General features: G+C 48.6%; 1 protein-coding gene across 1 annotated transcript in view; it reads left to right on the top strand.

The window, feature by feature from the left end:
- The first annotated feature begins 8473 nt into the window (after positions 1-8473).
- The window catches only part of FBLN7 (fibulin 7), a 49914-nt gene continuing 47070 nt past the window's right edge, over positions 8474-11317 (top strand). Inside the window, exon 1 of the mRNA XM_045446883.1 lies at positions 8474-8778. Within this exon, the coding sequence (XP_045302839.1) occupies positions 8701-8778 (78 nt within the window). The 5' untranslated portion in view covers positions 8474-8700. The remainder of the gene's footprint in view (positions 8779-11317) is intronic.

Below are 11317 nucleotides of genomic sequence, written 5' to 3'. Positions count from 1 at the left end.
AAAATGAATAAAAAAAATTTTTTAATAAAAATAATAAAAATTCAAATTATAGAATAAGGCTTCTGCACAAAAATGTTTATTATAGCATTATTTTTTTATTCAACATTTCAGAAGGTTAAGACAAAAGTTTATTTCTTGGCCATGCAACATAGGCCTAGAGGTGGGCGGGGTAACCTTCCTCCACACATCCCCTCAGGGACCCAAAGTCTATTTCTGCCTTGTGAGCCCTCCAGCTCCTAGGGCCTGTCATCTGTATGCAGCCAGCAGGAAAAAGGATAGCCTGGGAAGTTTTGGGGGGCGAAACCCAGAAGTGTTGCTCATCACTTTGGCGAACAGTCACATGGCCACACAAACTGCCTGCCTGCTACTCTGTGAAGGAGAGGATGGCTTTGGGTGGACAGCTATTTGGGAGCAGTGGAGAGGGAAGACAAAAGCTGCCTTTCTATTTTCTAATGTAAACACATGGAGAGATATGTAAAAAACGGTGGTCCACAAGTAGGTTATACGATGTCAAAAAATCTAGAAGCAAGCGTGGTTTCAGATCATACCTTAATCTATTAATAAATAAAATCCATCCTGCCCCAAGTAAATGGAACGTGGAGAATATTCTTGGAAATTCTCCCAGGCTTGGGGGTGGCCAAGATGAGTATTCCCCCCCAAGGAAAAGCAGGCCTGTTGTATTAACAGTGCTGACGGTTTAGGGAGGGCCGGGAATGCTCACGCAGTGGCAGTGGCGGGTTCTGTTAACCATGTGGTCTCAGTAGCCATGAGGTAGGTCTAGCCAGTGAGTTTACAGAGGTGAAAACAGACTCAGCACGGCCAAATAACTTGCCCAAAGTCACCCTGCTCGCAAATGGAAGGCTAGTATTAACACTGGTGGGAAGCATCCTCGAAGGGTTTCCACAAAGTCCTGGGCAGGAAGGAGGTACATGTTTGCTTGTTAGGGGATTGAGGTCCGGAATCTAAAGTGCCTGGTGCTCAGGCCTTCTCTTTCTCTCTCTCTCTCTCTCTCTCTCTCTCTCTCCGCAAAGAGAAAGAGAGCTTCACAATACAGCGAAGTTACACAGAATGCATCAGAGGTTGTCAGAGGTGCTACTGAGAGACCCAGATGAAATAAACCCCCCCACATGGAATTGAAATTCTAAGATGCGTTTGCGTGTGTTCAAGTTTCCCAGGGCAAGTTATGCCCCTTCAGTGATAGTGGATTTGCAGCTAAATTCCCATTAACATAAGCTCGTATGGTACTCAATTCAGACACAAATAATTTTGACACTTCCTTTAAGTCACTGTGGAAAAGTAGTAAACTGCAATGGAAGTCTATGTACAGAGAAACTTTTAAAAGCTACCCAGCAGATGGTGCCAAAGTAATATCTCTGAAGAGTTCTGGTCTGGAATTCTTGCCTTTACAATTCTTTTCTTTGATTAACTTACCAAATGCCATTAAACAAATTTAGAGATGAAATAAGAAACTTTTAAAAAATCCAGTAAGGGTTTCCCTTCCATAGATTGTGCCTTTCAGAAATGCTAAAGTAGGTTTTGCATTTCCTACCTGTGATGTCTTCCCCAGCACCTCTGGACACTCACCTTCAGGACCTTGATAAAGTTACTCACTTTATCAGTGTGTTCAATCTGTCTGATCACCCCAAGGAGCATGACTGATCTGCTACTAAAAACCTCTGGGATCTGTAAAAAAACAACAACAACAACAACAACAACAACCCCGCCACTTAGCTACTATTGAAGCTCTTCCTTAAAAAAAAAAAAAAAAAAAAAAAAAAGTACACAAAGAGCACCACCAGTCCAGGAAAACAGTTATTCTTTTGGAATATTTCCAGTTCTCTCAGAATTAGAACTTGGGGGGTGTCTGGGTGGCTCAGTCGGTTCAGCATCCAACTCTTGATTTGGAGTCAGGTCATGATCTCATGGTTTATGAGATCGAGCCCTGCATCAGGCTCTGTGCTGACAGCATGGATTCTCTCTCTCCCTCTATCTCTGCCCCTTCACCACTCGCTCACTCTTGCACTCTCACTCAAAAAAAACAAAAAAACAAAAAATTAGAACTTGGCGGCTGGAAGGGGCCTCTGAGATTATTTTACAGGTGAGAAAATGGGGAACCAGGAAACCTTCATAGATCCCTCAGGCTAGAACTGAACCCTGTATCCTCATTTGCTTTTCTCACTTATGGATCCTTGGCATCAGAGGGAGGTTAATGCCCTGGGAGGGTTGAACTGCATATCAAAACTTGAAATACACTTTCTGTGTTTTGGTTATTGCTTGCTACATCATTTTGTATGACAGTTGTCTTTCATTCCAGCCTCCAAATTCTGTCTCTACAATAAATAGTTGTAATTCTGATTCTCCGCTTCTTAATTTGGGGCAAAGAATTAGTGACAGAGAATTAGTGACAGTGTCTATTCTAGATTCAGCACTACTAAAAATAAAATACTCCATAAACTTTATCTTCCCTTCTTTAAAAAAAAAAAGTTTGCCCATTAGTGCATCTGCTTCCAAAGGATTATTGTTAGACATTTCTATTAAGGGAATAAGCAAGCTAGGCTTTTCACTATGAAATTGCTTTTTAAATAACGAATCGTATTATAATTCATATTATTGTACTTGTGGATTTCAAGTTCTGATCATGGAGAAGTACCTTCTATTGGGCCAAACTTCCCCACAAATAACAACTCTAGACAAAATTTAAGTAAGAACTACTTGGAGACATTGGAGACAGACACAAAGCAGGGAGACTCGAAGGGACTCGACACTTGGATGAGGGAAGTGCACTGGGTGATTTCCCCACTTTTTATGCCTTTTACACTGATAGCAGACCACAGTTCTTGCCAGAGTAAACCCAGGTATAAACCTGCGCTTTTACGTGCTGAATTGGAAGAAGACAAAGATTAGAAGCGTAGCAGCTGGAAAGCAAAGAATTACCGAAAGAGAGAAAGAAGGTGACCATGTTCTGTGTATAAACCCCCAAATCACTGGCTCACCCTGTACTCTGCGTGTGTGGGACAGACTCCATGCAGCCCAGCCAAGGCTAAGAAAGTGGAATTGAGATTTCCGCTACCACCAAGTTTGACTTGTGTCCAGCTAAGTAAAACCATCTGCTTAAGAAAATGATGTGTGGGTGACATCAGAGATAGTGAGGGACTAAGGACCTCTGAAAGTTTGTCCCTTCATAGAAACAATGAAAAACTTAAAAAAAAAAAAAAAAAAAAAAAAAAAAAACAACTTGCAAAATTAACTTTCAGAACTCTGGAAACTAACCAGTCTTGCAGCAACCTAAGAAGCATTTACTACAGAATAATGCCTGAATTTCAGTAAGAACACAAGGTTTCCTTTCATCTGCCCCACTCTTCTACTCTGTTCCCCAGCTCAGCAGTTGCCTTCAAAATTCAGGGCCCACATTCCTAGTACTGTAGGGAACAGAATGGAGCTGGAGACCTTTCAAAATCTCATTTTCAAAGAATATTATTCTTTGATTGGTCTAGTGGTTCCTTGGAATTCATGGCGAGAAGGCTTTCCTTTATCTGACCTGGGCCAGAGTTTGCCCAGTGTTAAAAGCCTCTTCCTTGGGAATGTTTGTTAAAAAGCATTTGCAGTCAAGTGTTTTAACGTAGCTGCCTGAGGCAGTAAATAACAATGAAGCAAAAACAAACTAACTGAAAACCTCAAAAGTAAAACCAAAGGGAAAAGCTCCAATGCATTTCTGTATTTCCGATCCTCAAGGCCATGTGCATATGTAGGGCTCTGCTCAGCAAAGACTGCAAGCAGGAAGCGAAGGCTAAGGCAGACTGGTAAATTGGCTGGATGAGCGCTGAAGATGTATCTTACCATACACACAAGCACCTTGACAAAGACTGGGAGATTTCCTGGCTCCAAGAATTTAAAGAAAATTATGTCTAATAATTCGCTGACTGCCAGATGACTGAGAGATTTTAGTGGCCCTGTATTACAAAAACTACAAATGTTACAGAATTAGTTTAGAGAAGTCACTAAACAAACAAACATTAAAACAAGCAGCAACAACCAATCCTGGGGAGAGGATAAAATATGATTTCCAGAGTTATCCCATTACTTAAAATGTCCAGCTTTCACCAAAAAAATTATGACACAAAGAAATAAGGGGAAAAAAGCAATCAATATAAAATGTTCTTGAGGGGCACCTGGGTGGCTCAGTCAGTTAAGTGTCCTACCTTGGCTCAGGTCATGATCTCACAGTTTGTGGGTTCAAGCCCCACGTCAGGCTCTGTGCTGACAGCTCGGAGCCTGGAGCCTGCTTCGGATCCTGCGTCTCCCTCTCTCTCTGCCCCTCCCCTGCTCGCGTTCTGTCTCTCTCTGTCTCTGTCTCTCTCAAAAATAAACATTTAAAAAGTTAAAAATAAATAAATAAAAATAAAATATTCTTGAGAAAGGCCAGATGTTGTACTTGGCAGACAAGAACTTTAAATCAGCTATTTTACATATGTTCAATGACCTAAAGGAAACCATTCAAAAGAACTAAATAAAGTATGAGAACAATATCTCACCAAATAGAGAATATCAGTAAAGAAATGGCAATTATAAAAAATGAGCCAAATAGAGTATAAATAGAAATACTTTTCTGTTGAAAAATACAGGGGCACCTGGGTGGCTCAGTCGGTCAAGTGCCGACTACTGCTCAGGTCACCGTCTCGCAGTCTGTGAGTTCAAGCCCCACGTTGCTCTGTGTTGACAGCTCAGAGCCTGGAGCCTGCTTCGGATTCTGTGTCTCCCTCTCTTTGTCCCTCCCTCACTTGCACTCTCTCTCTCTCTCTCAAAAATAAATAAAAACTTTAAACAAAAATTTTTTTAAAAGTACAATAACTGACATGAAAAATTTATTAGAGAGGGTCAATAGCAGTTTTAAGCAGACAGAATAAAGAATCAGTGAAATTGAATATAGGTCAATTGAGATTATTCAGTCTGGGGAATAAAAAGTAAACAGAAAAAAAGAAATGAACAGAGCTTCAGAGATCCATGGATCAAACATATCAATATACGCATAGTGGGAAAATCTGAAAGAGAGGAAAGTAGGAAAGAGGCAGAAGGAATACTTGAAGAAATGACAGCTGAAAACTCCCAAATTTGATGAAAAGCATTAATCTGCACAATCAGAACGATCAACAAACTCCAAGTGGTATGAACTCAGAGATCCACACTGAAATACATCATAATCAAACTGTCAAAAGACAAGGAATTTTGAAGGCAACAAGGGAGAAGTGACTCATCACATACAAGGGATACTCAGTAAGATTAAAAACTGATTTTTCATCAGAAAACATGGGGGCTAGAAGGCAATGGGATGATAGCCAAAGGACTGAAAGGAAAAAACAAAAAAACAAAAAAAACACCTGTCAACCAAGAATTCAGTATCCAGGCAAACTATCCATCAAAACCGAAGGAAAAAGAAAGACACTCCCAGATAAACAAAACCAGAATTATTTGCTAGCAATATCACCCTACAAGAAATACTAACGGGAGTCCTTCAGGGTGAAGTGAAATAATACTAAACAGTAACTTGAATCCACGTGAAGCAATAAATATTACCAGTAAAGGTAAGTGTGTAGGTAACTACAAAAGACAGTATCCATGTATTTTTTGTTTGTAACCCCTTTCTGTATTATCATTTCAAAGAACAAACTTTTGGTTCATGTCTTTGATGTGGTGTGAAAGCGTGATGTAGCGCCTCACCCAGGGCTGTGCCCTGAGTTGGCACTCAGGTAAGAATCTGTGTAGAGTGAATTTGACCATCACTGTGTTCCTTCTAGATCACCCCCCCACCCCTGTTCCTCCCCTGTTGTCCTGGGTCAGGCTAACACGCTGGGCTTTGTTCCTAAGACCCTTTGTAGGTATTTAGTGGGGGCTGATGACATTTAGAATCACAGATGTGGGGTGAAGGTGGGAAAGGGAGAGAAGCAGAGCTGAGCAAGCCAACAGGCAGAATAAGCATATGAAACCCCACAGGGTATGCAACATGGAGTGGGGCACCACTCCATGGGCACCCAGAGAACCCTACAGGACAGCTTTGGAATGGCTGTTTCAGACGAGCTGCTGCTTCTGACTAGGTGTCAAACAGACCTCTATAGCAAATTTTCCTCTCTTGTTTTGCATTCCCACGCAGGGAACACAAGTGTTTCAGCAAAAGCACTGATACCAGGAGATGGCAATCGATTCTGTCAAAAAACTTTACAAATATTGGGGCGCCTGGGTGGCTCAGTCAGTCAAGCATCTGACTTCAGCTCAGGTCATGATCTCGTGCTTCGTGAGTTTGAGCCTTGCATTGGGCTTGCTGCTGACAGCATGGAGCTTGCTTCGGATCCTCTGTCCCTCTCTCTGTCCCTCCCCTGCTCATGCTCTCTCTCTCAAAAAATAAACTTAAAAAAAAAAAGCTTTACAAATATTTTCTTTGTATGTGTAGACCCCCCCCCTCCCCTCGCCCCATCCCTGACATTCTGGAATATTCTCTTGAAAACTAAATATAGAGGAAAGACAAGAGGTAAAATAGAGGATAGACTCATCTTGTTGAAGCCAAGGGTTGGTTTTCGTAGCACCGAATATAGGACGCGTGGCTTATTTTCATGGTCTGCTTTCAGACAGCCCTGACAGTTTGGGTCTGCCTTGATCACTGCAGGTCAAGGGCAGTTGGGGACAGAGAGAGAAGGAGCAGTACTGCTAGTACAGTGGGACCTTAAAAGGTGAATTCACACCAGACACCAGAGCACTAAATGAAGAGTGGCCATAGGACAAGGGCAACAAACAGAAATCAGTAGATAGGGGGAAAATATCCCTGTTAAAACTTATAAATGCTTGAAAATTTAAAAAAAAGAAAAAAGGAAAAACAAAACAAAACAAAATTCTGTTACCACAACTAAAATTCCTGAAACCCTATGCTCTTGTATTTAAGTGAAAAGGTGGAAGGAAGAAGGCAGTCTGTGCTGGAAACAGCACAGCTCTGGGAGCGGCCTGAGTCTGGAGATTGCATACCTTGGGTGAGTCACTCAACCATGCCCAGATTCAGCTTTATGAAGCCACAGAGAGGGCAAGAGAAGAAAAAAAGAATGCCCGCTTACCTCTGTGAGCGTCTGGTTCCCACTGCACAGCCAGAAGAGGGCCGACAAGTCCCGGCCTGCCAGGGGAGGTCACCATATAAACATGAGGTGGGATCAAACACATATTAAACGTGGCCACAGCGACCAGAACCAAATGTTTCATTAGTGGGGAGGGAGGGGTAAGTGAAAGGGGGCCCGGGGAACACACAGGCTTTGGCATCTTTTGGCATCAACGGCAAACAAACACATGAGGGATTGGGGCAGAAAACCACCATTTCCACAGGCTTCCTGGGATTGGACCGCTGCTGCCTGGCCCCTCTACCCGGACAGGAGAAGCGATGTATTGCACTGCTCTCCAAGATTTAAGCAGGAATGCAAAATAAGATCACAGGGGCCCTGCTCTATTTCCTGCAGCAGGAAGGTAGAGGGGGAAGCCCAGTAGGATTTCCCGGATAAGGAACGCTCAGGTGGCCAGCCCACACCTTGCCCTCGCTTTCCAGGGGGCTCCAACTTTCCTTTGTGCCTTCCAATGGAACACAGCTCTTGCTCCCACTGCAGTCTTCTTAGCTCCACTCCTCGGGCTGTGAGTGGGTTCTGCTAAGTGAAATGCGGAAAGGAAAAATGGATCTGAGGCTTGGCCAGACTTGGTGTGCACCACGACATCTGCAGTGTTGCCTTCTGAAAACATTCTTCCAGTAAGAACTTAAATAATGTTTTCCAGGAGCCTGGGGCTGAGGCCATCTGGTTCCCCCCACAGCCCCTGGATGCAGGGGACTTGAGACCACGAATGCCTGCCCTTCCCGGGGGGGTTTCCCACGGACCTCAGCAAAGCATCCAATGTTCTGATAACCTGGCCTCCGTTTTAAGGCGTTTCTCCTTCGGTTTGGGGTGGGGCGGACTATCAGTTAGGCGGACTTCAGATTCTCGGTCACCGTGCATGTGTGTTCTTGTTCCCCACTAGCACGATTTAGAAGGACACCCGTCTACTCAGAGGGAGAACTTAGTTTATGAAGCCCACCTCCCGGCCCAGCCCGTCCTGTTCTCTGAAGGCGGTGGAGGAAGGTGTCCGTGAGCGGGCTGCGAATGGAGCAGAGCTGGATGGGGATCGCCACGCTGCCGCCAGCGGCCGCCGACGCGCGCCTCAGTCTCCCCAGCGGGGCAAGGGGACGGCCAGGGCGGGGGCTCCGCCCGGGGTGGGCTCGCGGCCGGGCGCGCGTGCGGGTCACACCGGCCGCGCGGCCTCGGCCGCCCTTGCCCGCGAGGCCCTCCGGATGCCCGCGCTCGTCCTCGGCGTCGCGCCCGGCCTCCTCGGGGAGCCGCGCGGGTTGGGCGCGCTCCCAGGCGCATTCCTGGCCGGGCAGCCCCTCCTCCTCGGCCTCGGCCCCGGGGCTGGCGCCTCCCCGCCTCGCCGGGGCTGTCTCGTGCGGGCGGCTGCGGACGCTCGTGGCCCGCGCGCGGCGCACCTGGACCCGAGACGGCGCCGGCCGCGCTCCGGGGCTCCCGCCGCCCTCCCTGCGCGAGCCGCTCCGGGGCCGCGCGGCGCCCCGCACCCCGCGGGGCGGCCGCGGCGTGGGCCGGACCGAGGCGGCGTCCCCCCATCCCCAGCCCAGCGGTTCCCACTGGCAAGATGGTGCCCCGCTGTCCCCGCGCGCTCCTGCTGCTGCTGCTGCTGCTGCTCGCCGGCCCCGCGTCCCGGGCTTCCCAGGTCAGTGCCCTCCCGCCTCCCGCCTCCCGCCGGTCCCGCTCGCCCGGGACGCGAAGCCAAGGCCGGACCACCTGGGCTTACCGCTTGGGGGCTTGCGTTGGGGGCTCCGAGCGGTTCTCGGCGACCCCCCCCCCCCTTCTGTCACCTGAGACGCACCGCGGGGCCGGGCGCCTGGGAAGACCCGGGCTGGTCCCGCCGCGCGTTCTGCGCGACAGCCTCGGGCCGCGGGGGACTCGTGGGCTTGGGGGGAAGGTTTCCTCCGGGTGTAGGAGACGTTGGGCTTCGGGGGGTCCCCAAGGGGGCTCCCGGTCACCCCGTTAGGTTAGAGGCTGTCCCCGCCCTCCAGCTCCCAGCATTCAAATTTCCAACTGAAATCTCATTCCCACCGCTGCCGACTTTTAAACGCGCGCGGACTTTGTGAGCGGCGTTTGCGCGGCGCAGGCGGAGGGGGGCCCGGAGGTTCCCGAAGCCGCCTCGCCCCGCGCCTGTGGGGCCTTAGATTTGGGGCTACATTTCCTTTCCCACACAGGCCGCTTGATGTTCCGTTTTTCTCTCCTTGCCCTTTATATTTGTTGGAGCCTCACTGGATTTTTCACTCGATTTCACTTTTATATTAACCAGTAAAGAACCGATGATTACAATTAAAAGAATGCAGATGAAATTGAGCCTTCGGAAGGTAGAACTGGAATTGCTGAATTCAGAGCCAGCAACCACCGGACAGGCTCTGGCCGACGGGGACCTCTCCCCCTGTGATGGGCGTGGCCCGTGGGCAGCGGGGCGGCCACCCCAACGATACCGGCCACAGCAGTAGCAGTAACCCAAGGCGGAAGGAGAGCACGTGGTTACCGAAAGCCTGATGACTGCCAGGTTCTTTGCTGAGCATCCTCCAGGCTCTTAATTCTCCGAGCAGCCCCGTGACGTGGGGACCACTGTCATCCCCATTTTGGGGAGGAGGGCCTCACCCAGGGGGATTGTGACTTACTCGAGGTCACACAGCCAGGAAGGAGTGGAGAAAATTCAGTCCCTCTCCTTGAGTTCCAGACCTTTCCCCTTCCCCACAGACACTCAGTGTCTAAATTCCTGAACCAGGCAGGCACACTCAGGGTCACGGAGAAGCCCCTGGGGTGCAGGAAGGGACTCCAGGCAGGGAGAACTCAGTTCAGACCAGAGGTGGGTGGTGTCAGTGCAGACGTGCTCAATGGGCACTGCAGGAAGCCACTGAGCCACCAGGCAGCAGAGGCTCGGTTGAGGCCACAGTGGACCCACCAGCAGAGCAATGGATCTCCCACCCACTTTGTAGAGTACAAAGCAAAACAGAACATCAGGCTCAGAGCTGAGGGCCAGAAGCACAGGGCAGGTGCATCCAGTCGGAGCCCTCAGAGGGGAGGGATGGACAGGATGTGCAAGGAGATGCTGGGGCGCCTGCCCTGCCCCTGTCTCATCTTATGGGGCCTATTGCTGTCTCTCCAGGTTACGTGGAAAACAGGTGAGACCCTGGCAGTTCTCACATGTCTGTGGTTGCTGCAGGGGCAGAAAAGTGAGCTCTCTGGGCTCTGTTCCTGGGAGGTGTGGTTCTGATCCTTGCCTCACTGGGCTTTGTGAAAGGGAAAGGGAGCAAAAAGGATCGTCCACAGAGGTTGGTTTAAAAAATTCCAGTGAAACTGCCCTTCACCCAAAGTCTTAGGTGTTTGAGAGGTCTCCCCTCCCAGCCCCCGCCTGGGGGAGTCTGACAGGTAAACTATGAAGAAGGTCCCAGGGACACTCTTTACGGGGCTTCTCATCTTTTGGGTCCCTACTCAAATAAGCATCCCTTTGCGGAGGCCTTCCCAACCCCACGCTAAACAGGTCTCCTCCCTGCCCTTGTGTGTTCTGTTATGGCCCTGTGAAGGGCTCTGGAATAGGACCGATCACATTTGTAATGGGGTTTCTCGGTAGATTTTTGACTTTATTGTCTATCTTCTCCACTACAGGGCCCCAGGGCCAGGGACCATATCTGGGATTTTTACCCAGGGACCACACATAGCAGGCAGCTAGCAGGAGCTCAGCAAAATGAATGGAGTGTGGTCATGTGGGTGCTGGTCTGAGCAGGACCAAGCTGGGCAGTCTCTGGGTAAACCTTGGCTGCACATCACATCACCTGGGAAGCTTCTAGAAATCTCGATGCCAGCCTCATTTCAGAGAATCTGACTCCAATGGCCTGGGTTAGGGCTCAGGCATTAGTATTTTTTAAAATTGTCCCTAGTGATTTTAATCAAGCAAATGCCTGAGGCCCAGTGAAGCCATCCTTCAGAGTTAAAAAGCTGCAGACCTAGGAAAGGGCCAAAAGCAGGGGAATTCAGAGTGCACAAAGGATCAGACTCAAGAGGACCTGAGGTGACATGGCATACCTGGAGTTGACCTGATCTGAACACATTATGAGCCTGGGGCTCTTGAACCCAGCAGTACGACCCGCTGGCTGGTGGAGACTTGGCTGGTGTTTGGAGAACGAATGGCACCCGTGGGACTGTCTCCTGCCACAGAGGAGACAGGTGGGGTGCCC

This window comes from Leopardus geoffroyi, chromosome A3 (assembly GCF_018350155.1).
Source record: "Leopardus geoffroyi isolate Oge1 chromosome A3, O.geoffroyi_Oge1_pat1.0, whole genome shotgun sequence".
Classification (NCBI taxonomy): domain Eukaryota; kingdom Metazoa; phylum Chordata; class Mammalia; order Carnivora; family Felidae; genus Leopardus; species Leopardus geoffroyi.
The sequence above is the reverse complement of the archived record's forward strand: the minus strand, read 5'-3'. Positions and strand labels throughout refer to the sequence as shown.